Raw genomic sequence first — 27,919 nt, forward strand, 5'->3', positions numbered from 1 at the left:
CATGGGCGGACACTACTAATGAATCTCTATAGCAGCACCCAAGTGGGCTACAGCTGACTGAGTCCCCCAGTACGTGTTGTTGGGTTACAGCTGACTGAGTGTCCCAGTACATGCTGTTGGGTTACAGCTGACTGAGTCCCCCAGAATGTGCTGTTGGGCTACAGCTGACTGAGTATCCCAGTACGTGCTGTTGGGCTACAGCTGACTGAGTCCCCCAGAACGTGCTGTTGGGCTACAGCTGACTGAGTCCCCCAGTACGTGCTGTTGGGATACATCTGACTGAGTCCCCCAGTACGTGCTGTTGGGCTACAGCTGACTGAGTCCCCCAGTACGGCTGTTGCACTGTCCCAATGAATTCACTCGCGCAACCAGAGTAGATCAATGAGGGCTTTCCCCTGAAGACCAGGAGCATTATTCTCTGGTAACTCTAATAACCCTGAGTCTGTGTAGGAAATAGAGGTGTTGTTGGACACTGGAGCAGACACTCTACTTGGACTTTCCAGCTAAGCACATTGTTCATATTGATGGATTTGGATTTCTGAGCTTTAACTATTAATCATTAGTTATATTATTAATCACTAGTTAAATCATTAATCATAACTTATATTATTAATCATTAGTTATATTGTTAATCATTAGTTATATTATTCATTATGAGTTATTTTATTAATAATTAGTTATTTTATTAATCATTAGTTGTATTATTCATCATTAGTTATTGTATTAATCATTAGTTGTATTATTCATTTTTAGTTGTTTTATTAATCGTTGGTTATATTATTAGTCATGAGTTATATTATGAATCATGAGTTATAATAGAGACATAAGGGGTGCCATAAGTACGCGTATGTGTCAGTACTGATAAGGGGAGGAACCGTGTATTGCCCATATCACTTAGCATCCTGTCTAGAAATAAACATGCCATTTTTAGCGATAAGGAGGAGACCACTCAAAGTGGGGTATGTATACTACAATGGGTGAAACCATGTCTTTGTCTGTACAGCTGTTTGATCCTTTGGGATGAATAAACTTGGTTTAAGCTTTCATAGTGTCCATCGAGTTTTTACTCTGAGTATTAGAACCTAACAATACGAACATCCAGGTACTTGTAACAACTAAACTGTGCTTTGTTGAATTGCATGTAGGAACTACTCCCCAAAACTGCTTCACTGACATGAGGATGACAACACATCAAGCCAGAATATACTTCCTAGTAATTTGTCATGTAGCTCTAACTATTTCTAGTGAAGTTATTTTCTCATTAAATAAAGCAGAAGTGAAGAGCAGGAATGTAAGAGTGGAACAGGACAGTTTCCCAGTAAAAGAGACTCCTCCTACTAGTATGTAATGAACTCTTAGCTGATGCATTTCACACATATTCCTATCTCATCCATAACGTATCTTTAAGTCATAAGGACCAAGAGGAAGAAGCAGTGGGAACCAGGTATTGAAGCAGTGTTGCGATCAGAATAAAATACAGCATGCTTTGGATTGTCTTGAATGACCAACAATTTTGACAGAAATTATTTCCTATCTGTATTCCTGTCTTGTCAAAAGCAATGCTACTCTGTTCTGATCCACTCTTTTCCCAGGGAAAGTGAACCGTGTGTTTTCATTATTGAGTGTCTTGCCAACTGTGAAATGTATTTAGAATGCTCTTCTGAAGCTGTTGTATTGAGTGTTCATGTGTTCATCTTAGTTTTGTTTCTTAGACATCTTTGTCATTTGTGTCTTTGTCATCTGCTGCAGCCAGAAACACGATCCACCACCATCATGATTTCCAAGGCCGTAAAATCCATGTTGAAGGAAGTAGATTCTAACGGTAGCCTGATTCCAGTGTCCAGTCTGAACGACAGCTCTGGTAAACTAAATCTCCTCTCACTCATTGTGAAGACCAGGCCCAGATATGGATGTTTCTGGCAGGAACCGAAATACCAGTCCAGAGGCTTTTCCCTGAGTGATGTGCTGAAACCCGGAGAACCTGAAGACAAACCTTTAAACCCAGGTAAACACCAGAACATTGGACTAGCGTTGGACTAGTAACCGAAAGGATGCAATATCGAATCCCAGAGCTGACAAGGGAAGAATCTGTCGTTCTGCCGGCCGAACAAGGTAGTTAATCCACTGTTCCTCGGCCGTCATTGAAAATAAGAATTTGTTCTTAACTGACTTGCCTAGTTAATTACAGGTAGAATTTTATTTTATTTTTAAACAGTCCCTCTGACAGTTTTCCATAAGCAAAGATTACATTAGAATGGAGTTTAAACCACCTCCGACCGACTTGCTTCCATGGCGCTCTAGTGCTCCCAAAGTCGTTTCCAGTGTTTTGTAGCCGTTATTTCTTGGTCCGCATCAGTTCTCGCGTGTTAATATATAGTTGTCTCCATAATGACGTTCTAAATAGCCAACCTACAACTAGTAAAAAGTTGTCACGACGAGAGTGCTGCTCTGTCTCCTTTCACTCACGTCTCAGACAATAGTAGACTAAGCTGCCTGCTGCAGTTCTCTCTCAACCCACACACACCCGTCCGGTCCTCCCCACCACTCTCTCAGCAACGGCCGTCCTCATATGGAAATAACGGACATGGCAACCCTGACCTCCGGGAACAGTCAAAGAGGAAAATAACGATTCTGTCAAGGAAAATAAGAAAACAAATAGAAATAGTGGCATACTAAGACAAAATGCATGTAACCGTGTGTAAATGACAATACATTATTGCAGAAAATGAAGAAATTTATAAAAAATGCTGGAAGTGAATACTGGAATTGAACAATTAACTATCAGTATGCAAACTAGCAAAAGTTGTGTGCATTAAGGAAATAGACACCTGGCAAAAAAAGGTCTGTCTCTAATAAGCACCTGTTGTGTTCAGTGACATAAGCAAATAAACACCCAATTGACGTTTTATGGTACAATAACAATGGCTTAGATAGATTGAGTTTATAAGTAACATGTAACATATGTAATTGTAGGGTACAGTGAAAATCAGGTTGTTGTTATATGGAAGCCGAATACAACAGGGAGACCTTACAGTGAAATGCTGACTTTACAGGCCCTAATCAACAGGTAGACCTTACAGTGAAATGCTTACTTTATAGGCCCTAATCAACTGGTAGACCTTACAGTGAAATGCTTACTTTACAGGCCCTAATCAACAGGTAGACCTTACAGTGAAATGCTTACTTTATAGGCCCTAATCAACAGGGAGACCTTACAGTGAAATGCTTACTTTATAGGCCCTAATCAACAGGTAGACCTTACAGCGAAATGCTTACTTTACAGGCCCTAATCAACAGGGAGACCTTACAGTGAAATGCTTACTTTATAGGCCCTAATCAACAGTGCAATTTTTAAGTAAACAATAGGTATTAGATAAACACCTCTCTGGTAAGAGGAAGGGCAGGGGTGTATGCTTCATGATTAACGACTCATAGCGTAATCATAACAACATGCAGGATCTCAAGTCCTTCTGCTCACCCAACCTAGAATTCCTTAAAATCAAATGCCAGCCATTTTTACCTACCAAGAAAGAGAATTCTCGGCAGTTATAGTCACAGCTGTGTACATTCCCCCTCAAGCAGACAGGTGCTGGTGGAATTGTAGGTGCTGGTGGAGTTGTAGGCGCCAGAGGAGTTGTAGGTGCCGGTGGAGTTGTAGGTGGAGTTGTAGGTGCAGGTGGAGTTGTAGGTGGAGTTGTAGGTGCCGGTGGAGTTGTAGGTGGAGTTGCAGGTGGAGTTGTAGGTGCAGGTAGAGTTATAGGTGGAGTTGTAGGCGCCGGTGGAGTTTCAGGTGGAGTTGTAGGTGCAGGTGGAGTTGTAGGTGAAGTTGTAGGTGCAGGTGGAGTTGTAGGTGCCGGTGGAGTTGTAGGTGGAGTTGTAGGTGCAGGTGGAGTTGTAGGTGGAGTTGTAGGTGCAGGTGGAGTTGTAGATGCAGGTGGAGTTGTAGGTGCAGGTGGAGTTGTAGGTGCAGGTGGAGTTGTAGGTGCCGGTGGAGTTGTAGGTGCAGGTGGAGTTGTAGGTGCAGGTGGAGTTGTAGGTGCAGGTGGAGTTGTAGGTGTAGGTGGAGTTGTAGGTGCAGGTGGAGTTGTAGGCGCTGGTGGAGTTTCAGGTGGAGTTGTAGGTGCAGGTGGAGTTGTAGGTGTAGGTGGAGTTGTAGGCGCTGGTGGAGTTTCAGGTGGAGTTGTAGGTGCAGGTGGAGTTGTAGGTGCAGGTGCAGGTGGAGTTGTAGGTGCTGGCCCAGCAGGTCCACAGGTAGAGACCTGCTAAAAAATACACTACCATATGGTATCTAATTTCAGTAAATCAGAAAAATAAATGTTCTTTTAGCTTAAAAGCTTTATGTTACCTCCTGGGGTGAAGTCCACAGACACCTCTCTGAAGCCCCTCTCTGAAGCCCCTCTCTGAAGCCCCTCTCTGAAGCCCCTCTCTGAAGCCCCTCTCTGAAGCCCCCCGAGCATAGTTGTCCACAGACCTACATTGGGGAATTCTCTACCTGTAACAATACGTAAGGAAGCATGTGTTAGGAAGTCTTCTGCTGGTGACTCCACCATCTCACACCACTCTCAAGCAGCTCGCCCCACTACGCCTCTCCCACACCCGAATCCGGGAGTCAAGGGGTGATGAACTCCAGCTCTCTCTGGAACTTTCCTTAACCTGTCATGATTGGTTGACAACAGCTTGAGACTTTGATACTGTGTATAGTCTCTTTGTAACAATATGCCATGACAATTTGATGGCCTAATATTGTAATAAAGTTTCTGTTTATTAGTATTTAAGACCTACATTTAATGACAGGTATTTCTAGTCATACAGTCTGTTTTCTAGATGAACACAAAGTTCAAATGTCATAGGCCTATGCATGGTCATTATCTCTCGTCATAATACATACAGTACCTTCTGAAAGAGGTCATGCCACCTTTTCTTCCTCTGAGCTGGCATGTTGCCGCATCGACAGGCCAAACCCCTGTGGTGGCAAATGTCTGCAAGCAGGACATCCACTCCCTTATGGGGCTGTAACCAACATGATGAATGTATCACACAACCACAAGAACAATTAGCAATACAATGGAAACCTAATGTGAACTAGGCTAAAACATTTAGCCTACAAGAATACATGGTGTTATTGTGAAATCAGTCAGTATTCAAGCAAGTATGCTAATCTAGCATCATGGCAAATTAGTCCATTTCGGCTCAAACAGCTAGGCTATATCATGCACGGACTGATTTTAATTCATTAACAAATAAACTCAGCAAAAAAAGAAACATCCTTTTTTCAGGACCCTGTCTTTCAAAGATAATTCGTACAAATCCAAATAACTTCACAGATCTTTATTGTAAAGGGTTTAAACACTTTTCCTCATGCTTGTTCCATGAACCATAAACTATTAATGAACATGCACCTGTGAAACCGTTGTTAAGACACTAACAGCTTACAGACGGTAGGCAATTAAGGTCACAGTTATGATAACTTAGGACACTAAAGAGGCCCTTCTATTGACTCTGAAAAACACCAAGAGAATAATGCCCATGGTCCCTGCTCATCTACGTGAATGTGCCTTAGGCATACTGCAAGGAGGCATGAGGACTGCAGATGTGGCCAGGGCAATCAATTGCAATGTCCGTACTGTGAGACGCCTAAGACAGTGCTACAGGGAGATAGGGCGGACAGCTGATCGTCCTCGCAGTGACACACCACGTGTAACAACACCTGCACAGGATCGGTACATCCGAACATCACACCTGCAGGACAGGTACAGGAAGGCAACAACAGCCACCTGAGTAACACCAGGAATGCACAATCCCTCCATCAGTGCTCAGACCGCAATAGGCTGAGAGAGACTGGACTGAGGGCTTGTAGGCCTGTTGTAAGGCAGGTCCTCACCAGACATCACGGCAACAACGTTGCCTATGGGCACAAACCCACCGTCGCTGGACCAGACAGAACCGGCAAAAAAGTGCCCTTCACTGACGAGTCACGGTTTTGTCTCACCAGAGGTGATGGTCGGATTCGAGTTTATTGTCGAAGGAATGAGCGTTACACCGAGGCCTGTACTCTGGAGCGGGATCGAGTTGGAGGTGGAGAGTCCTTCATGGTCTGGGGCGGTATGTCACAGCATCATCAGACTGAGCTTGTTGTCATTGCAGGCCATCTCAACACTGTGAGGGAAGACATCCTCCCCCTCATGTGGTACCCTTCCTGCAGGCTCATCCTGACATGACCCTCCAGCATGACAATGCCACCAGCCATACTGCTTGTTCTGTGCGTGATTTCCTGCAAGACAGGAATGTCAGTGTTCTGCCATGGCCAGCAAAGAGCCCGCATCTCAATCCCATTGAGCAAGTCTGGGACCTGTTGGATCAGAGGGTGAGGGCTAGGGCCATTCCCCCCAGAAATGTCTGGTAACTTGCAGGTGCCTTGGTGGAAGAGTGGGGTAACATCTCACAGCAAGAACTGGCAAATCTGGTGCAGTCCATGAGGAGGAGATGCACTGCAGAACTTAATGCAGCTGGTGGCCACACCAAATACTGACTGTTACTTTTGATTTTGACCCCCCCTTTGTTCAGGGACACATTATTCCAATTCTGTGAAACTTGTTCAGTTTATGTCTCAGTTTTTGAACCTTGTTATGTTCATACAAATATTTACACATGTTAAGTGTGCTGAAAATAAACGCAGTTGACAGTGAGAGGACGTTTCTTTTTTTGCTGAGTTTAGATATGTGCTGTGTTATAAATGCATAAGGTTCTAATGTTGAATTTTCCCTCAGATGTCAAGGAGTCTGACTTCGTGGACCACAGTGGGACATTTGGTGATATAGAAGAAATGAAGGCAGGAGGAAATGTGGAGGGATTGTTGGCTGATTTAAAACTTAACGTGGCCTTAAAATACTCAAACGAACAAGAGTCGTCCTTTGGCAGACTGAAGAAAGAGGAGGTGAAAGTGAAGGAGGTGGTTAACTACGCGAAAGACAAGTGAGTTGCCCTATACTGTACATACACTGATTGTACAAAATATTAAGAACACCTGCTCTTTCCATCACAGACTGACCAGGTAAATCCAGATGTAAGCTATGATCCCTTATTGATGTTACTTGTTAAATCCACTTCCATCAGTGTCGATGAAGGGGAGGAGACAGGTTAAGAAGGATTTTTAAGTCTTAAGACAATTAACACAAGGATTGTGTACACTAGCAGTTAAACATTTTAGAACACCTACTCATTCAAGGTTTTTATTTTATTTTACTATTTTCTACATTGTATAATAATAGTGAAGACATCAGAACTATGAAATAACACATATGGAAGCATATAGTAACCAAAAAAGTGTTAAACAAATCAAAATATATTTTATATTTGAGATTCTTCAAATTGCCACCATTTGCCTTGATGACAGCTTCATGAGGTAGTCACCAGGAATGCATTTCAATGAACAGGTGTGCCTTTTTAAAAGTTAATTTGTGGAATTAGTATGATATGTATGATTACTTAAGAAAAAAAACAAAAAGAGGGTGGGATGGAGGACGTATAACACGAATGCCTAGACACCCAAAGGTTGTGTGTTTCAATCATATCATGGACAAATTTAGCATTTCAGCTAATTAGAAAATTTGAAAACCACCTCCTATTTAAATGTCTAGCAACCTAAAGTGTACGCATCAAATCACATCATGGACAACTTTAGCTAATTAGTCATTTTGCAACTGCTTACTTTCTTTTAGCTACTTTGCAACTACTTAGCATGTGAGCTAACACTTCTCCTAGCCCTAACTCTTAACCTTAACCCTAACTCTTAACCTTAACCCTAACCCCTAACCTTAACCCCTAAACCCTAGCGCCTAGCTAACATTGCCCACCTAGCCACAACAAAGTGAAATTCGTAACATATCATACGTATTGCAAACTCATTACATATTTTACGAATTTCAATTAGTAACATGTCATACAAATCGTATTTCATAACATATCATACGAAATGAATGACGGACATCCACAAATGAATACATACGAAACGTAACGTATTACACTAAATGGAGAGAGACAGATTTACGTTCACTTCAATGCCTGAGTCCAGGTTAGTATGTTAACTACAATCATACAGTTCACCTGCCCAAGGAGTCCAGGTTGGTATGTTAACTACAATCATACAGTTCACCTGCCCAAGGAGTCCAGGTTGGTATGTTAACTACAATCATACAGTTCACCTGCCCAAGGAGTCCAGGTTGGTATGTTAACTACAATCATACAGTTCACCTGCCCAAGGAGTCCAGGTTGGTATGTTAACTACAATCATACATTTCACCTACCCAAGGAGTCCAGGTTGGTATGTTAACTACAATCATACAGTTCACCTGCCCAAGGAGTCCAGGTTGGTATGTTAACTACAATCATACAGTTCACCTGCCCAAGGAGTCCAGGTTGGTATGTTAACTACAATCATACAGTTCACCTGCCCAAGGAGTCCAGGTTGGTATGTTAACTACAATCATACAGTTCACCTGCCCAAGGAGTCCAGGTTGGTATGTTAACTACAATCATACAGTTCACCTGCCCAAGGAGTCCAGGTTGGTATGTTAACTACAATCATACAGTTCACCTGCCCAAGGAGTCCAGGTTGGTATGTTAACTACAATCATACGGTTTACCTGCCCAAGGAGTCCAGGTTGGTATGTTAACTACAATCATACAGTTCACCTGCCCAAGGAGTCCAGGTTGGTATGTTAACTACAATCATACGGTTTACCTACCCAAGGAGTCCAGGTTGGTATGTTAACTACAATCATACAGTTCACCTGCCCAAGGAGTCCAGGTTGGTATGTTAACTACAATCATACAGTTCACCTTCCCAAGGAGTCCAGGTTGGTATGTTAACTACAATCATACGGTTCACCTGCCCAAGGAGTCCAGGTTGGTATGTTAACTACAATCATACGGTTCACCTGCCCAAGGAGTCCAGGTTGGTATGTTAACTACAATCATACGGTTTACCTGCCCAAGGAGTCCAGGTTGGTATGTTAACTACAATCATACAGTTCACCTGCCCAAGGAGTCCAGGTTGGTATGTTAACTACAATCATACAGTTTACCTGCCCAAGGAGTCCAGGTTGGTATGTTAACTACAATCATATAGTTCACCTGCCCAAGGAGTCCAGGTTGGTATGTTAACTACAATCATACGGTTCACCTGCCCAAGGAGTCCAGGTTGGTATGTTAACTACAATCATACAGTTCCCCTGCCCAAGGAGTCCAGGTTGGTATGTTAACTACAATCATACAGTTCACCTGCCCAAGGAGTCCAGGTTGGTATGTTAACTACAATCATACAGTTCACCTGCCCAAGGAGTCCAGGTTGGTATGTTAACTACAATCATACGGTTCACCTGCCCAAGGAGTCCAGGTTGGTATGTTAACTACAATCATACGGTTTACCTGCCCAAGGAGTCCAGGTTGGTATGTTAACTACAATCATACAGTTCACCTGCCCAAGGAGTCCAGGTTGGTATGTTAACTACAATCATACAGTTCACCTGCCCAAGGAGTCCAGGTTGGTATGTTAACTACAATCATACGGTTTACCTGCCCAAGGAGTCCAGGTTGGTATGTTAACTACAATCATACAGTTCACCTGCCCAAGGAGTCCAGGTTGGTATGTTAACTACAATCATACGGTTCACCTGCCCAAGGAGTCCAGGTTGGTATGTTAACTACAATCATACAGTTCACTTGCCCAAGGAGTCCAGGTTGGTATGTTAACTACAATCATACGGTTCACCTGCCCAAGGAGTCCAGGTTGGTATGTTAACTACAATCATACGGTTTACCTGCCCAAGGAGTCCAGGTTGGTATGTTAACTACAATCATACAGTTCACCTGCCCAAGGAGTCCAGGTTGGTATGTTAACTACAATCATACAGTTCAACTGCCCAAGGAGTCCAGGTTGGTATGTTAACTACAATCATACGGTTTACCTGCCCAAGGAGTCCAGGTTGGTATGTTAACTACAATCATACAGTTTACCTGCCCAAGGAGTCCAGGTTGGTATGTTAACTACAATCATATAGTTCACCTGCCCAAGGAGTCCAGGTTGGTATGTTAACTACAATCATACGGTTCACCTGCCCAAGGAGTCCAGGTTGGTATGTTAACTACAATCATACAGTTCCCCTGCCCAAGGAGTCCAGGTTGGTATGTTAACTACAATCATACAGTTCACCTGCCCAAGGAGTCCAGGTTGGTATGTTAACTACAATCATACAGTTCACCTGCCCAAGGAGTCCAGGTTGGTATGTTAACTACAATCATACGGTTCACCTGCCCAAGGAGTCCAGGTTGGTATGTTAACTACAATCATACGGTTTACCTGCCCAAGGAGTCCAGGTTGGTATGTTAACTACAATCATACAGTTCACCTGCCCAAGGAGTCCAGGTTGGTATGTTAACTACAATCATACAGTTCACCTGCCCAAGGAGTCCAGGTTGGTATGTTAACTACAATCATACGGTTTACCTGCCCAAGGAGTCCAGGTTGGTATGTTAACTACAATCATACAGTTCACCTGCCCAAGGAGTCCAGGTTGGTATGTTAACTACAATCATACGGTTCACCTGCCCAAGGAGTCCAGGTTGGTATGTTAACTACAATCATACAGTTCACTTGCCCAAGGAGTCCAGGTTGGTATGTTAACTACAATCATACGGTTCACCTGCCCAAGGAGTCCAGGTTGGTATGTTAACTACAATCATACGGTTTACCTGCCCAAGGAGTCCAGGTTGGTATGTTAACTACAATCATACAGTTCACCTGCCCAAGGAGTCCAGGTTGGTATGTTAACTACAATCATACAGTTCAACTGCCCAAGGAGTCCAGGTTGGTATGTTAACTACAATCATACGGTTTACCTGCCCAAGGAGTCCAGGTTGGTATGTTAACTACAATCATACAGTTCACCTGCCCAAGGAGTCCAGGTTGGTATGTTAACTACAATCATACGATTCACCTGCCCAAGGAGTCCAGGTTGGTATGTTAACTACAATCATACGGTTTACCTGCCCAAGGAGTCCAGGTTGGTATGTTAACTACAATCATACAGTTCACCTGCCCAAGGAGTCCAGGTTGGTATGTTAACTACAATCATACGGTTTACCTACCCAAGGAGTCCAGGTTGGTATGTTAACTACAATCATACGGTTTACCTGCCCAAGGAGTCCAGGTTGGTATGTTAACTACAATCATACGGTTTACCTGCCCAAGGAGTCCAGGTTGGTATGTTAACTACAATCATACAGTTCACCTGCCCAAGGAGTCCAGGTTGGTATGTTAACTACAATCATACGGTTTACCTGCCCAAGGAGTCCAGGTTGGTATGTTAACTACAATCATACGGTTCACCTGCCCAAGGAGTCAATATTTAGACCCATAGTTTGCCACTTGAGAGAATGCTCAATGTCCTTTTTATATTATTTTAATGAGTGATTTACAAGGTGGGAACACTAATGACATGAAACTTAGGGACACATTATATTTGTTATAAAAAGTATTTTAATAGTCTTCTTTGTTTTTATTGATCTATACAACATATCAAATACTTTTATTTACTTTCTATCATTCAAAATAATAGATGTCTCTAAATCCCCGAAACATGTCGCTCCAACTCCACACATCACTACTGGGACAAGCCTATTTGCTTTCCTTAAATTTTAGGGCTGTACTCAATCCGCATCGTTGAAATTCAGCTTTACAGTGTGATTGGGTGATTGAGTTCAAACCCCCGAGCTGACAAGGTACAAATCTGTTGTTCTGCCCCTGAACAGGCAGTTAACCCACTGTTCCTAGACCGTCATTGAAAATAAGAATTTGTTCTTAACTGACCTGCCTGGTTAAATAAAGGTCAAATATAAATAAAAAATTGACATGTAAAGGCAATTTCTTATTTTACCCTTATTTTCCCAGGTAAGTTGTAAAAAATGTATTTGGCAGAGACAGCATTCACGTTAAACACTGCATATGTTGGCTCAAAGGGAAATTACCTTCAAAAGTCTAAGGCGTCAGTGTTACAGATTGAAGAGAGCCTTTAACCTCTCAGGGGTAGGCGGGACGCTTGTGTCCCACATGGCCAATAGCCAGGGAAAATGCAGAGCGCCAAATTCAAATATATTTCTATAAAAATGTTATGAACTTGAGTGAAGACCCAAAAGCGGTTTTAACAGAAAACAGAGTTCTTTAATGAAAAAACAGGAATGGCATAAATCCTCTTCCAACGTTGTCAGCGGAACAAAAAGAACGTTAGTATAGTGCAGGTGGCACCTGCCAGGCAGACTCCGACAGGACAGGACAAGGTGGAAGCAAACGAGACGACAGCTTGCTTCTGGCATCAAAAAACACAAACAAGAATCAGACCCTGAAAGTAGCAGGAACAGAGAAAGAAATAGAGACCTAATCAGAGGGGGAAGAGATAACAGGTGTGAAAGAGTGAATGAGCTAGTTAGAGGAGATGTAGAACAGCTGAAGAATGAGAGACAGAGAAGGTAACCTAAAAAGACCAGCAGAGAGAGAGAGTGAAGAGAAAGGACAGGAACAGACATAACAAGACATGACAGTACCCCCCACTCACCGAGCGCCTCCTGGCGCACTCGAGGAGGAAACCTGGCGGCAACGGAGGAAATCATCGATCAGCGAACGGTCCAGCACGTCCCGAGAGGGAACCCAACTCCTCTCCTCAGGACCGTACCCCTCCCAATCCACTAGGTACTGATGACCACGGCCCCGAGGGCGCATGTCCAAAATCTTACGAACCCTGTAGATGGGTGCGCCCTCGACAAGGATGGGGGGGGGACGAGCGGGGGCGCGAAGAACGGGCTTAACACAGGAGACATGGAAGACCGGGTGAACGCGACGAAGATAGCTGGAGAAGAAGTCGCACTGCGACAGGATTAATGACCTGGGAAATACGGAACGGACCAATGAACCGCGGGGCCAACTTGCGAGAAGCTGTCTTAAGGGGAAGGTTCTGAGTGGAGAGCCATACTCTCTGACCGCAACAATATCTAGGACTCTTGGTCCTACGCTTATTAGCGGCCCTCACAGTCTGCGCCCTATTACGGCAAAGTGCCGACCTGACCCCCTTCCAGGTGCGCTCGCAACGCTGGACAAAAGCCTGAGCGGAGGGGACGCAGGACTCGGCGAGCTGAGATGAGAACAGCGGAGGCTGGTACCCGAGGCTACACTGAAAAGGGGATAGACCGGTAGCGGACGAGGGAAGCGAGTTGTGGGCGTACTCTGCCCAGGGGAGCTGTTCTGACCAAGACGCAGGGTTACGAAAAGAAAGACTGCGTAAAATGCGACCAACAGTCTGATTGGCCCGTTCGGCTTGACCGTTAGACTGGGGATGAAAGCCGGACGAGAGACTGACGGAAGCCCCAATCAAACGGCAAAACTCCCTCCAAAATTGAGACGTGAACTGCGGGCCTCTGTCGGAAACGACGTCAGACGGAAGGCCATGAATTCGGAAAACATTCTCGATAATGATCTGAGCCGTCTCCTTAGCAGAAGGGAGCTTATCGAGAGGAATGAAATGAGCCGCCTTAGAGAATCTATCGACAACCGTAAGAATAACTGTCTTCCCGCTGATGAAGGCAGTCCGGTGATAAAATCTAAAGCGATGTGAGACCACGGTCGAGAGGGAATGGGAAGCGGTCTGAGACGGCCGGCAGGAGGAGAGTTCCCAGATTTAGTCTGCGCGCAGACCGAACAAGCGGCGACAAATCGACGCGCGTCACGTTCCCGAGTGGGCCACCAGAAACGCTGGCGAATGGAAGCGAGCGTACCCCGAACGCCGGGGTGGCCGGCTAACTTGGCAGAGTGGGCCCACTGAAGAACGGCCGGACGAGTAGGAACGGGAACGAACAGAAGGTTCCTAGGACAAGCTCGCGGCGACGGAGTGTGAGCGAGTGCTTGCTTTACCTGCCTCTCAATTCCCCAGACAGTCAACCCGACAACACGCCCGTCAGGGAGAATCCCCTCGGGGTCGGTGGAGACCTCAGAAGAACTGAAGAGACGAGATAAAGCATCAGGCTTGGTGTTTTTTGAGCCCGGACGATAAGAAATAACAAACTCGAAACGAGCGAAAAACAGAGCCCAACGAGCCTGACGCGCATTAAGTCGTTTGGCTGAACGGATGTACTCAAGGTTCCTATGGTCAGTCCAAACGACAAAAGGAACGGTCGCCCCCTCCAACCACTGTCGCCATTCGCCTAGGGCTAAGCGGATGGCGAGCAGTTCGCGATTACCAACATCATAGTTACGTTCTGACGGCGATAAGCGATGAGAGAAAAACGCGCAAGGATGGACCTTGCCGTCAGAGAGAGAGCGCTGAGAAAGAATGGCTCCCACGCCCACCTCTGACGCGTCAACCTCAACAACAAACTGGCTAGAGATGTCAGGTGTAACAAGAATAGGAGCGGATGTAAAACGATTCTTAAGAAGATCAAAAGCTCCCTGGGCGGAAACGGACCACTTAAAGCACGTCTTAACAGAAGTAAGGGCTGTGAGGGAGCTGCCACCTGACCGAAATTACGGATGAAACGACGATAGAAATTAGCGAAGCCCAGAAAGCGCTGCAGCTCGACGCGTGACTTAGGAACGGGCCAATCAATGACAGCCTGGACCTTAGCGGGATCCATCTTAATGCCCTCAGCGGAAATAACGGAACCGAGAAAAGGGACAGAGGCGGCATGAAAAATGCACTTCTCAGCCTTCACATAAAGACAGTTCTCCAAAAGGCGCTGGAGGACGCGTCGCACGTGCTGAACATGAATCGAGAGAGACGGAGAAAAAATCAGGATATCATCCATGTAAACGAAAACAAAAATGTTCAGCATGTCTCTCAGGACGTCGTTAACTAGTGCCTGAAAGACAGCTGGAGCGTTAACGAGGCCGAAAGGAAGAACCCGGTATTCAAAGTGCCCTAACGGAGTGTTAAACGCCGTCTTCCACTCGTCCCCCTCCCTGATGCGCACGAGATGGTAGGCGTTACGAAGGTCCAATTTGGTGAAAAACCTGGCTCCCTGCAGGATCTCGAAGGCTGAAGACATAAGAGGAAGCGGATAACGATTCTTAACTGTTATGTCATTCAGCCCTCGATAATCCACGCATGGGCGCAGGGACCCGTCCTTCTTCTGAACAAAAAAAAACCCCGCTCCGGCGGGAGAGGAGGAGGAGACAATGGTACCGGCGTTGAGCGAAACCGACAAATAATCCTCGAGAGCCTTACGTTCGGGAGCCGACAGAGAGTATAATCTACCCCGGGGGGGAGTAGTTCCCGGAAGGAGATCAATACTACAGTCATACGACCGGTGTGGAGGGAGAGAAGTGGCCTTGGAACGACTGAACACCGTGCGCAGATCGTGATACTCCTCCGGCACCCCTGTCAAATCGCCAGGCTCCTCCTGTGAAGTAGAGACAGAGGAAACAGGAGGGATAGCAGACATTAAACAGGTTACATGACAAGAAACATTCCAGGATAGGATAGTATTACTAGACCAATTAATAGAAGGGTTATGGCGCACTAGCCAGGGATGACCCAAAACAACAGGTGTAAAAGGTGAACGAAAAATTAAAAAAGAAATGGTTTCGCTATGATTACCAGAGACAGTGAGGGTTAAAGGCAGCGTCTCACGCTGAATCTTGGGGAGAGAACTACCATCTAAAGCGAACAAGGCCGTGGGCTCCCCTAACTGTCTGAGAGGAATGTCATGTTCCCGAGCCCAGGTCTCGTCCATAAAACAGCCCTCCGCCCCAGAGTCTATCAAGGCACTGCAGGAAGCAGATGAACCGGGCCAGCGGAGATGGACCGGAAAAGTAGTGCGTGATCCAGAAGGAGAGGCCTGAGTAGTTGCGCTCACCAGTAGCCCTCCTCTTACTGATGAGCTCTGGCTTTTACTGGACATGAGGTGACAAAATGACCAGCGGAGCCGCAGTAGAGACAGAGGCGATTGGTGATTCTCCGTTCCTTCTCCTTGGCCGAGATGCGGATACCCCCAGCTGCATAGGCTCAGCATCCGAGCCGGCGGAGGAGGGTGGCAGTGATGCGGCAGGTGGCAGTGATGTGGAGAGGGGAGCAGCGGAGAACGCGAGCTCCTTTCCTCGAGCTCGGCGACGAAGATCAAACCGTCGCTCTATGCGAATAGCGAGAGCTATTAAGGAGTCCAGACTGGAAGGAACCTCCCGGGAGAGGATCTCGTCCTTAACCTCGACGAGGAGACCCTCCAGAAAACGAGCGAGCAAAGCCGGCTCGTTCCAGTCACTTGAGGCAGCGAGAGTGCGAAACTCAATAGAATAATCCGTTATGGATCGATTCCCCTGACATAGGGAAGACAGGGTCCTGGAAGCCTCCTCCCCAAAAACAGAACGGTCAAAAACCCGTATCATCTCCTCCTTAAAGTCTTGATACTGGTTAATACACTCAGCCCTCGCCTCCCAGACTGCCGTGCCCCACTCACGCGCCCGTCCGGTAAGGAGAGAAATGACGTAGGCGATGCGGGCTGCGCTCCTGGAGTAAGTGTTGGGCTGGAGAGAGAACACCACATCACACTGAGTGAGGAATGAGCGGCACTCAGTGGGCTCCCCAGAGTAACACGGCGGGTTGTTGATCCTGGGCTCCGGAGACTCGGAAACCCTGGAAGTGGGCGGTGGATCGAGGTGGAGTTGGTGAACCTGTCTTGTGAGGTCGGAGACTTGGACGGCCAGGGTCTCAACGGCATGTCGAGCAGCAGACAATTCCTCCTCGTGTCTGCCTAGCATCGCTCCCTGGATCTCGACGGCGGAGTGAAAAGGGTCCGGAGCCGCTGGGTCCATTCTTGGTCTGATTCTTCTGTTATGAACTTGAGTGAAGACCCAAAAGCGGTTTTAACAGAAAACAGAGTTCTTTAATGAAAAAACAGGAATGGCATAAATCCTCTTCCAACGTTGTCAGCGGAACAAAAAGAACGTTAGTATAGTGCAGGTGGCACCTGCCAGGCAGACTCCGACAGGACAGGACAAGGTGGAAGCAAACGAGACGACAGCTTGCTTCTGGCATCAAAAAACACAAACAAGAATCAGACCCTGAAAGTAGCAGGAACAGAGAAAGAAATAGAGACCTAATCAGAGGGGGAAGAGAGAACAGGTGTGAAAGAGTGAATGAGCTAGTTAGAGGAGATGTAGAACAGCTGAAGAATGAGAGACAGAGAAGGTAACCTAAAAAGACCAGCAGAGAGAGAGAGTGAAGAGAAAGGACAGGAACAGACATAACAAGACATGACAAAAAATCTAACTTTCATTAAATTACACATGCAAGATAGCAAATGAAAGCTACACTAGTTGTGAATCCAGCCAACATGTCAGATTTCAAAAAGGCTTTTCGGCGAAAGCAAAAGATGCTATTATCTGATGATAGCACAACAGTAAACAATGAGAGAGTAGCGTATTTCAACTCTGCAGGCGCAACACAAAATGCAGAAATAAAATATAAATCATGCCTTAACTTTGACGAGCTTCTTTTGTTGGCACTCCAGTATGTCCCATAAATATCACAAATGGTCCTTTTGTTCGATTAATTCCGTCGATATATATCCAAAATGTCAATTTATTTGGCGCATTTGATCCAGAAACACACTGCTACAAAATAGCTCAAAACTTACCTGTAAACTTTGCCAAAACATTTCAAACTACTCTTGTAATACGAAAGTACGTTTTTCTAAACGTATATAATCGATCAAATTGAAGACGGGATGATCTGTGTTCAATACAGGAGCAAAACAAACTGACGCTACTTTTCTGGTTACGCGCCTCTTTCAAAAGGTACACATGAAGTGACTCTCGTTCTGAGCTATGGTACTTCTTCATTACACAAAGGAAAAACCTCAACCAATTTCTACAAACTGGTGACATCCAGTGGAAGCGGTAGGAATGGCAGGAAAGTCGATTAGAATTCTGGATTCCCCATGAAAACTTATTGAAAAGACAGTGACCTCAAAAAAAAAGAAAATCTGAATGGTTTGTCCTCTGTGTTTCGCCTGCTAAATAAGTTCTGTTATACTCACAGACATGATTCAAACAATTTTATAAACTTCAGAGTGTTTTCTATCCAATACTAATAATAAAATGCATATATTAGAATCTGGGACAGAGTAGGAGGCAGTTCAGTTTGGGCACGCTATTTATCCAAAAGTGAAAATGCTACCCCTTACCCCCAAACAGTGTTTTTCATGGTTGTAAAGGCGAGGGATGTAAAATACATGCAGTTCAAGAATAACCCTCTAGTAAGAAGCACAGCTAATAGCTTTAAATAATATTTCCTTGCCCACTCTATATTTTGTATCATTTATTTGGGTCCTTCCTGCAGACGCCTGGACATGACCCACCCTGTGATCAAGCAGACCCGGGAGAAGCCCAGGGCAATATTAGGGGTGTTGACGGAGAGGATTATGACATCACAACCTTGCCAGGTCACAAACAAAGTCCGGAAGCGTGGCAATGCAGCAGCCAACATGAGCGCCCTGAGCGTGAAGGTAGGAAGAAAGATTAAAAGATTAAAATTAAAAGATTAAAATTGATTTTTAATCTCAATAATCTCACTTTATGATAAATAAAATAAATGTTAGGAGCATATTGACAGATCACAGATGTCTGTTCAGGAGTGATGAATAATATAGCCCTGAATTCCCACATAGATCATTTCCTGTTTTTATCATTAGAACCCCTTTCTGAAGATGTAATGGTGCAGTATAGATGACTGTCTGGGTTAGAATCTGGGTCGTCAGGGCACCAAACGTCTCTGACTGATTTGATATTTCCTCCACAGGACTCTATGAAGCAGAGTGGCAGTACTCAGACAGAAAGTGATGTGTCACTGAAGATTCCTGAATATACTGTCGTGGCCTTCAGTCTGATTGAACTCAAGGTCAAATGCAATGGACAGTTTGGTGAGGAAGTGTATGGTTTGTCAATCTCCCAGGTATAGCTGCATGGTTAAGTACCATGGTAAAGTACACAGCCAGCGTCTATGTTCCTCAGTGTATTTAGTACAGCCACTGTATCTGTCTGTGAGTGACTGGTTATGACTGTTGTCTGCTCTTGTCCACAGAGCTGTGCCTCTTCTCCAACAATGGGGGCTTTGAAAAGGTTACATCAAAGGATGACATTGAAGCGGATGGAATTATGGACCTGGGAGGTGACTTTGATGCCAACAGCCCCTTAAATCTGAACGAAGGTAATAATGCCAGTGGAGGGTAATGTCTCCTGTCTAGTGGTCAACATGTAGTCTACTGAATGGAACGTCTGGTCAACATGTAATGTAGTCTACTGAATGGAACGTCTGGTCAACATGTAGTCTACTGAATGGAACATCTGGTCAACATGTAATCTACTGAATGGAATATCTGGTCAACATGTAATGTAATCTACTGAATGGAACATCTGGTCAACATGTAATGTAGTCTACTGAATGGTCAACATGTAATGTCATCTACTGAATGGAACGTCTGGTCAACATGTAATCTACTGAATGGAACATCTGGTCAACATGTAATGTAGTCTACTGAATGGAACGTCTGGTCAGCAGGTAGTCTACTGAATGGAACGTTCAATTTTTAAGTTGTTCTCTTTGATTAGTAATTACGAAGTTACTACACTTTTGGTATACAAAAAAAAATAATTGATCACACTTTGACAAAGTAACACGTTCTGGTCTGTCTGTTGTTTGTGTGTTGACAGAACTGGAGAAACTGAGGGGTCATTTCCAGCTGCTGTCAGTCCTGCCAGTAGACACACGTTCCTCTCTGCTCCAGCTCCTCAAGACAACCATGGAGGACAGAGAGGCAGTCAGTGCGCTGGAGAGTGTGGTGAATGAGACGTACAGAAACAGGGCACAAACACACACACACACACACACACACACACACACACACACACACAATGTAGACACACACACACACACACACACACACAACTAATAGCAGGAATGAATATCTCACCCTGAATATCTGTAACATTCTCACTGTCTTTCATATTCTCTCTCTCTGTTATGAACTTGAGTGAAGACCCAAAAGCGGTTTTAACAGAAAACAGAGTTCTTTAATGAAAATACAGGAATGGCATAAATCCTCTTCCAACGTTGTCAGCGGAACAAAAAAGAACGTTAGTATAGTGCAGGATACTCCTGCCAGGCAGACTCCGACAGGACAGGACAAGGTGGAAGCAAACGAGACGACAGCTTGCTTCTGGCATCAAAAAACACAAACAAGAATCAGACACTGAAAGTAGCAGGAACAGAGAAAGAAATAGAGACCTAATCAGAGGGGGAAGAGAGAACAGGTGGGGAAAGAGAGAATGAGCTAGTTAGGGGAAATGTAGAACAGCTGAAGGATGAGAGACAGAGAAGGTAACCTAAAAAGACCAGCAGAGAGAGAGAATGAAGAGAAAGGACAGGAACAGACATAACAAGACATGACACTCTCTCTCTCATCACAGCTGGATCAGTTGTGTGAAGGTGAGACTCCTGACTTGGGTGACCTGGAAGAGTCTGAGAGGGAAACAGTCCAGGCCATACTGGATCTTGTAGACCAATGTGTTGGGAAGGATGAGGACGTGATCAGATCCTCACTTCTCAGTGCCGTCCACCTCATTGTCAGTGCCATGGACGGTGAGATAGAGAGCAGTTTTCACAGGATTCTCCAGTTATTATTTGATCAGTTCCTGGGAAACTAGTTTCACTACTGTGGTTTTATGTGTGTATATTTATTCATTCAGGAATGACAGATGAGGGTCTCTCTGTGTTGGGATCCTGTTGCAGTCCTCCAGTCTTACAGGCCCTGCAGATCCTGGTGAGTTCACACCTGCTTGATTGAGCCTCCAGTCCTATATGACTCTTTTAGAAAAGAGTGCATGTAAGCTTATTCCTGTGCTCCTTGTCCTCCAGGTGCAGCATGTGGCAGCAGGGAGTGGGGAGACCCTCTCTCTGAGAGATGCAGGTCTGGCTGTTCTGACTGAGGAGGAGCTGTATCAGAGGACAGAGAGTCTCTTTGCCCTCTCCAATGTGGAACTTACCAGATTGAATGAGGACGCAGAATTCACAGTGACTTCAGTTATCTGCCCTGGACACCTTCTTCTTGTCATGAGTATCGCTGTGAATGGCCTGGCCTCTTTAGGATAGATTGAGCCGAATAGAAACATTCCTTGTGCTACAAAGTGAATATATGAACTGCACCGCCAGGTCAGAATTTCAGAAATGTCACATTTGATAACATATTGTTGATGATTGCAAAGAGACTTAGAGCAGGAGTAAAACATATCAAAAACAAGATAATGCACGTGTGAAGAAAAATGTACAAAATAATATTCCCACTACTGTACATTCATTAATGACACATTCCTACGTCATATTTCCATGTTAATGGCTTTTCATCAAAACGCAGTTGTATTTACTTCTGCCAGATGCCTTTAATGAAGTTTTTGCCCATTGAAGACCATTCAAAAAGCGTACAAAATTCAAAAACTACAAGGCTATTTTCAGAGTCACTTGCATAGCTTATTGTTGTTATAATGCTTTTTAATGTATTGTTAGGAAGCCTATAACCCATAACGTTACATCTAGGGGTCCTAGACCTAGTTACATGGTCTGTAACCTGACTCGTTATGTCTAGGGGTCCAAGGTCTAGTTACATGGTCTGTAACCTGACTCGTTACGTCTAGGGGTCCAAGGTCTAGTTACATGGTCTGTAACCTGACTCGTTATGTCTAGGGGTCCAAGGTCTAGTTACATGGTCTGTAACCTGACTCGTTATGTCTAGGGGTCCAAGGTCTAGTTACATGGTCTGTAACCTGACTCGTTATGTCTAGGGGTCCTAGGTCTAGTTACATGGTCTGTAACCTGACTCGTTATGTCTAGGGGTCCTAGGTCTAGTTACATGGTCTGTAACCTGACTCGTTATGTCTAGGGGTCCTAGGTCTAGTTACATGGTCTGTAACCTGACTCGTTATGTCTAGGGGTCCTAGGTCTAGTTACATGGTCTGTAACCTCACTCGTTATGTCTAGGGGTCCAAGGTCTAGTTACATGGTCTGTAACCTGACTCGTTATGTCTAGGGGTCCAAGACCTAGTTACATGGTCTGTAACCTGACTCATTATGTCTAGGGGTCCTAGGTCTAGTTACATGGTATATAACCTGACTCGTTATGTCTAGGGGTCCAAGGTCTAGTTACATGGTCTGTAACCTGACTCGTTATGTCTAGGGGTCCTAGGTCTAGTTACATGGTCTGTAACCTGACTCGTTATGTCTAGGGGTCCTAGGTCTAGTTACATGGTCTGTAACCTGACTCGTTATGTCTAGGGGTCCTAGGTCTAGTTACATGGTCTGTAACCTGACTCGTTATGTCTAGGGGTCCTAGGTCTAGTTACATGGTCTGTAACCTGACTCGTTATGTCTAGGGGTCCTAGGTCTAGTTACATGGTCTGTAACCTGACTCATTATGTCTAGGGGTCCTAGGTCTAGTTACATGGTCTGTAACCTGACTCGTTATGTCTAGGGGTCCTAGGTCTAGTTACATGGTCTGTAACCTGACTCGTTATGTCTAGGGGTCCAAGGTCTAGTTACATGGTCTGTAACCTGACTCGTTACGTCTAGGGGTCCAAGGTCTAGTTACATGGTCTGTAACCTGACTCGTTATGTCTAGGGGTTCAAGGTCTAGTTACATGGTCTGTAACCTGACTCATTATGTCTAGGGGTCCTAGGTCTAGTTACACGGTCTGTAACCTGAATGAATGTGTGCATTTACTTGATAAAAGAGCTTTTGAGGACGATGTTGGATGCGCATGTGTCCAGGAGACAGCCATTTACCGAGTTCAGGGCCATCTCCGTCTTGTCCTCTTGGTCTGCCAGTCCAAACGCATAATCATTTTTCATATGGTGATGAAACATAAATATGGCCACCAAACAAACCCAGCAGCCTCACCCAAATACCAGTCCACTGACTTTACCCTCCGTGATGTTCTGACTGGAGACATACTGACCCTGAACCCCAGGTCAACACAGAGTTGCCCCTCAGTTAAAATGATAGGCTGCTGCAGGCTGCACACCAGGGGGAGTATCCTACGAAGCAAGCTAGTTCTACTCAGGGTCTTCTAAAGCTAACCAGCTCAGCTAACCAGCTCATTCCAGCTCATGCTTCATCCGTGGATATTGGTTGTCCGCCTGCCGCAAACTCTAGCAGGCTTGTAACGGGGTTTGCATGTTGCACATGGCTCGTCTCTCCAATAGCGTGTGATTGTTCCTCGCAATTTGGGGCGTTCCTGCATGTGGGCACTCCCCCTCCCTCAAGCATCCCATTGGTTCCTTCATCTGTGGGGTTTGGCGGTGGTTGACATCCAAAGTCATGGTACCTACTGTACTGAGCGCCCCATCTCCTGCCTGTCCTGGTTTAAATATGGACCAACAGAAGTATAAAGAGGGGTTTCTGCAGATGCAGGAATGCTCAAATGCAGGAACGCCCGGAATTGCAGACCGCAATTGCACCCTCCTCAGTCAAACAACAAACTCTTCACTGTGCATGAAGTTTTAAATGTATTCTAAATGCAAATGTTTTCAAAATAAGACATTTACATAAGTATTCAGACCCTTTACTCAGTACTTTATTGAAGCACCTTTGGTTGTGATTACAGCCTCAAGTCTTCTTGGGTATGACCCTACAAGCTTGGCACATCTGTATTTGAGGAGTTTCTCCCATTCATCTCTGCAGGTCCTCTCAAGCTCTGTCCAGGGTTGTTCAATCGGGTTCAAGTCCGGGCTCTGGCTGTGCCACTCAAGGACATTCAGAGACTTGTCCCGAAGCCACTCCTGCATTGTCTTGACTGTGTGCTTAGGGTTGTTGTCCTCTTGGAAGGTGAACCTTCACCCCAGTCTGAGGTCTTGAACACTCTGGAGCAGGATTTCTTCAAGGATCTCTCTGTACTTTTGTTGGGGAATAATCAGAATTGGTGAGTAACATAGATAAGATGTTTTATATTCATCATATGCTTGAGTTATTTCTCATAAGAATGTATTTTGTTGTACTATAGTGGTGGCCATTGGCAGTTATCTGTTCTATGTCAAGACTAAGTTGCATGGGCCGCAGAAAGGGGAGAGTTGTCAAGGGGTCATCATGTGTAAACATATCTTTTGCTCTTTTGCTCCACTGTGTCGGTGTGCCAGTCACTCCCTACTTTTCTCATCGGGGAAAGGAGGATGGCAGGGTCTGGAATCATTCTATGCTCCCTCTTTGTTGACCTATAGGGTCACTCTCCTCTCCGTGAGTTTGTCCTGGATTGGTTGTATTTAGAATTGGTTCTATCTAAATGACAATTTGATATATATCATAGGGTGGGGGTAATGTCTTGGTACCATCTTGTACCAAGGACGAGATAAGAGCTTTGTTTAGGAGACCAAACTGAACGATAATTTATAGCCAACTCTGTCTGACTAGGGGATATTCCTCTGAAGTAAAGTCTTTCTCTGTGTAAGTTCCTAAGACCTGTGTTTTGTCATGTCGTCTAGGAGGGGTGGATCTTTGCTATAAAGGAACCCATTTGCCATTATGTTGGAGACTCTCAACTTTTCATTAGAGATACTGAACTGTTGAAAGTCAAAATGCTATTGCAAAAGCTTCATTATTATTAAAAGTGAAGATTAAGCATAACTCTGACTCGTGTGATTTGCTCTCTCATCATTTGGTAATTAAGGAAATTTCCACGACACTTTGCTCAGATCATCTTTCACTCGATCCGGGCTAGTCTCCCAGTCCCTGCCGCTGAAAAACACCCCCACAGCATATGCTGCCACCCCAATGCTTCACCGTAGGAATGGTGCCAGGTTTTCTCCATATGTTGTGCTTGGCATTCAGGCCAAAAAGTTCAATATTGGTTTCATCAGACCCAAGAACCTTTTTCTCATGGTCAGAGTCCTTTAGGTGCCTTTTGGCAAACTCCAAGTGTGCTGTCATGTGCCTTTTACTGAGGAGTGGCTTCCGTCTGGCCACTACCTTAAAGGCCTGATTTGTGGAGTGCTGCAGAGATGGTTGTCCTTGAGGATGGTTCTCCCATCTCCACAGAGGAACTCTGGAGCTCTGTCAGAGTGACCATCAGGTTCTTGGTCACCTCCCTGACCAAGGCCCTTCTCCTCTGATTGCTCAGTTTGGCCGGCCGGCTCGCTCTCGGAAGAGTCTTAGTGGTTCCAAACTTCTTGTAACGGGTTTACAAGTCATAAAGAAATACAATGACATCGTAGTATAATTAAGTTGTTCCTTCTCTCTCTCTAACAATATCCATCCCTCTCCACCCCCCCTCCCTGTTATCCCCCCTTAACCCCACCAAAGCCATGCTTAACCCCATCTGCCATCATTACTCCCCCTTGCCTCCCCAAGCCAAGCTTGTCCCACCCTTCCATCCTTACCCTCTTATCCACCAGACCCAGTTTATCACCACCTCCCCTCTACTTCCTCATTCATTCTCCTTCATTCACACACAACATATAGCTTAGTCCTCCACACACCCATTCTCTCCCACCCTCCTACACATATTCATATTCACCCTCCCATTCGTATGTATAGACACATACCCACACATACACCCACTCATACCCTCTCACCCACACACACACACTGTTACGAATCCCTTTTGGCCCGACAGTCTAGGGGGGATGGTAATGAGACTCGTAACATAACTCATGCAAATTATTATTGTGACAAAGGAAAAGTGTGAACGAAATAAGCACGACAACTGAAATCTACCGTCAAACTCTAGGTTTATTTATAAACACACGGTAATGGGGGGAGCAGGAAAAGGGGCTGAGCTGGACCCAAGGAAAGAAACAATAAGTATTCAAAAACACCCTTAAGCTAGACTAGCCTACTTTAACAACAGCTAACTAACTAACCAAAAATACAGTGGGTGGTCCGCCCAGTTCTAACTAGTGTATTTAACAAAGTTCACCTACGGGTAGTGTATGCCCATGGGCGACTTGTCTTGGTTTCCCCCTTTTCCACCAGCAATCAAACACAAACACCATAACCAAAAACAATACTCACAGGTGATGACAAAGTGCTATGAGGTGCTTAAACAAAAGAGAGGTTACGACACAAAGCGAGAGTGAAACACAGAGACCTACAGACATGGCATTTACAGAGAGATTGAGCTGAGCTGAGCTGGGCTGAGCTCTAGAACAAACAAATGGGGTTTTTAAACCATGGGGAAAGAACTGTGATAGGTTTAGGAAATATGAGGAGGTGTGTCTTCTGATTGATGATTGATTGTTGACTGATTGGGGAGTGATGATTTTCACCTGTGAGGGGAGAAGGAGAGAAAAGAAACACACACACAGGATACACACACACACAGGATAACTGTATCCGTAACACTCCCACCCTTAAAAGAGCAACCCTAGGGGTTGCGACTACAGTATTTCAATTAATACTCCCAACAAAGCAACACTCTTGCAAAACATGCAGAAATCATTTTCACACACGAGACAAAGCATCTGCCAACACATTATCAGAACCCTTTTTGTGGCGGATCTCCAAATTATAATTTTGTACAATCAGCGCCCAACGCATAAGGCGCTGGTTCTGGTTGTACATTCGGTGGAGAAAAACTAAGGGGTTATGGTCAGTATATACAATCACGGGTAGGGCACTGGAACCAATATATACTTCAAAGTATTGCAGAGCCAACAACAAAGCAAGAGCTTCTTGTTCTATTGTCGCATAGTTTGTTTGACATTTATTCAATTTACGTGAAAAATAACAAACGGGATGATCCACTCCACTCTTGTCCTGCTGCAGTAGAACAGCACCAGCACCTCTGGCACTAGCATCTACCTCAAGTTTGAACGGTTGTTCAAAATCAGGAGCAGCAAGTACAGGTGTACTACATAAGAGTGCTTTCGCTGATTCAAAAGCTCTCTTACAATCAGGGGACCACTCAAATGATCTAGCCGGACTAAGCAAATCGGTCAATGGAGCAACTACCGCAGAGAAATTTTTACAGAAGCTACGGTAGTAGCCAACCATCCCTAAAAAGCGGCGTAGCTCTCGTCTGGTGGTAGGTGCAGGGAATGCAGTTATAGCCAAGACCTTGGCATTAACAGGGCGCACCTGTCCATGCTTTTCAGAGGTATCACACAATCCATCCTCTTGATCAACCTCTTTGAACAGAACAGTGTTCGACAAATCTCTCTCATCACCCTCTTGTCGTGCCTGAGCACGAGTGACAGCACAAGCGGGGAACACATGTGGATAATTCTGTGCCAGCTCATTCGAGAGAGAGTGGTCACTTTTATCCAATACTTCCAATACGGGTACTACCTTTCCTCCGGCAATATCGTTACCCATTATGAAGGTCACACCTTTCACTGGCAACATAGGCGTACCCCCACTCTGAATATTCCACTGATTAACTCAGAGTGTACTTTCACAAAGTGCAATGGCACTGGGACAAAACCCATTTCAATACCCTGCACTAACACACTGGAACCACAGTATGTATCGTCAGATAAGGGCAACACATCAGACAATATGAACGACTGCGCCGCACCAGTATCTCTAAGGATTTTAACCGGTCGTTGAGACGCTTCGTCATTCGTTAGGGACACAAACCCCTCGAAAATGAATGGTTCATAACTGCGGTCGGGGACTGAGACTTTCAAACTACAGTTACCCTGAGGCACCTGTTTTGTTGCAGACCTCACAACCGTACGAATTAGAGCAACACCTGTTGGTGGCTTGGCACGAAGAGGCATCCCTTGTTTGCGTTTAAGCAGGAAGCAATCATTAATCATATGTCCTACTTTATGACAATAGAAACATCGACGCTCATTCTTCTGGCGTGCTTGACATACTACTGCTGGACGACTAGGGCTAA

At 45.0% G+C, this 27,919-nt stretch overlaps 1 protein-coding gene across 4 annotated transcripts; it reads left to right on the forward strand.

Annotated features, from left to right (window-relative positions):
• The first annotated feature begins 874 nt into the window (after nucleotides 1-874).
• LOC135531421 (gasdermin-E-like) lies at nucleotides 875-27,409 on the forward strand. 4 transcript variants are annotated; one of them, XR_010454002.1, is made up of 11 exons: nucleotides 1,336-1,444; nucleotides 1,750-2,005; nucleotides 6,768-6,972; nucleotides 18,378-18,543; nucleotides 18,837-18,957; nucleotides 19,119-19,244; nucleotides 19,748-19,875; nucleotides 20,504-20,675; nucleotides 20,783-20,856; nucleotides 20,952-21,245; nucleotides 23,767-27,409. XR_010454002.1 is itself a non-coding variant. In XM_064959464.1 (10 exons), the coding sequence occupies exons 2-10, from the start codon at nucleotides 1,774-1,776 to the stop codon at nucleotides 21,183-21,185; spliced, it is 1,458 nt and encodes a 485-aa protein (XP_064815536.1). In that variant the 5' UTR covers nucleotides 875-959; nucleotides 1,750-1,773; the 3' UTR covers nucleotides 21,186-23,413. The 4 variants fall into 4 exon arrangements, 3 of the variants coding, with proteins under 3 accessions (XP_064815536.1, XP_064815535.1, XP_064815538.1); XM_064959464.1 differs by lacking the exons at nucleotides 1,336-1,444; nucleotides 23,767-27,409 and adding an exon at nucleotides 875-959 and having other exon boundaries at nucleotides 20,952-23,413; XM_064959463.1 differs by lacking the exon at nucleotides 23,767-27,409 and having other exon boundaries at nucleotides 20,952-23,413.
• The last annotated feature ends 510 nt before the right edge of the window (nucleotides 27,410-27,919 follow it).

Source organism: Oncorhynchus masou, unplaced genomic scaffold (assembly GCF_036934945.1).
Source record: "Oncorhynchus masou masou isolate Uvic2021 unplaced genomic scaffold, UVic_Omas_1.1 unplaced_scaffold_1585, whole genome shotgun sequence".
Classification (NCBI taxonomy): Eukaryota; Metazoa; Chordata; class Actinopteri; order Salmoniformes; family Salmonidae; genus Oncorhynchus; species Oncorhynchus masou.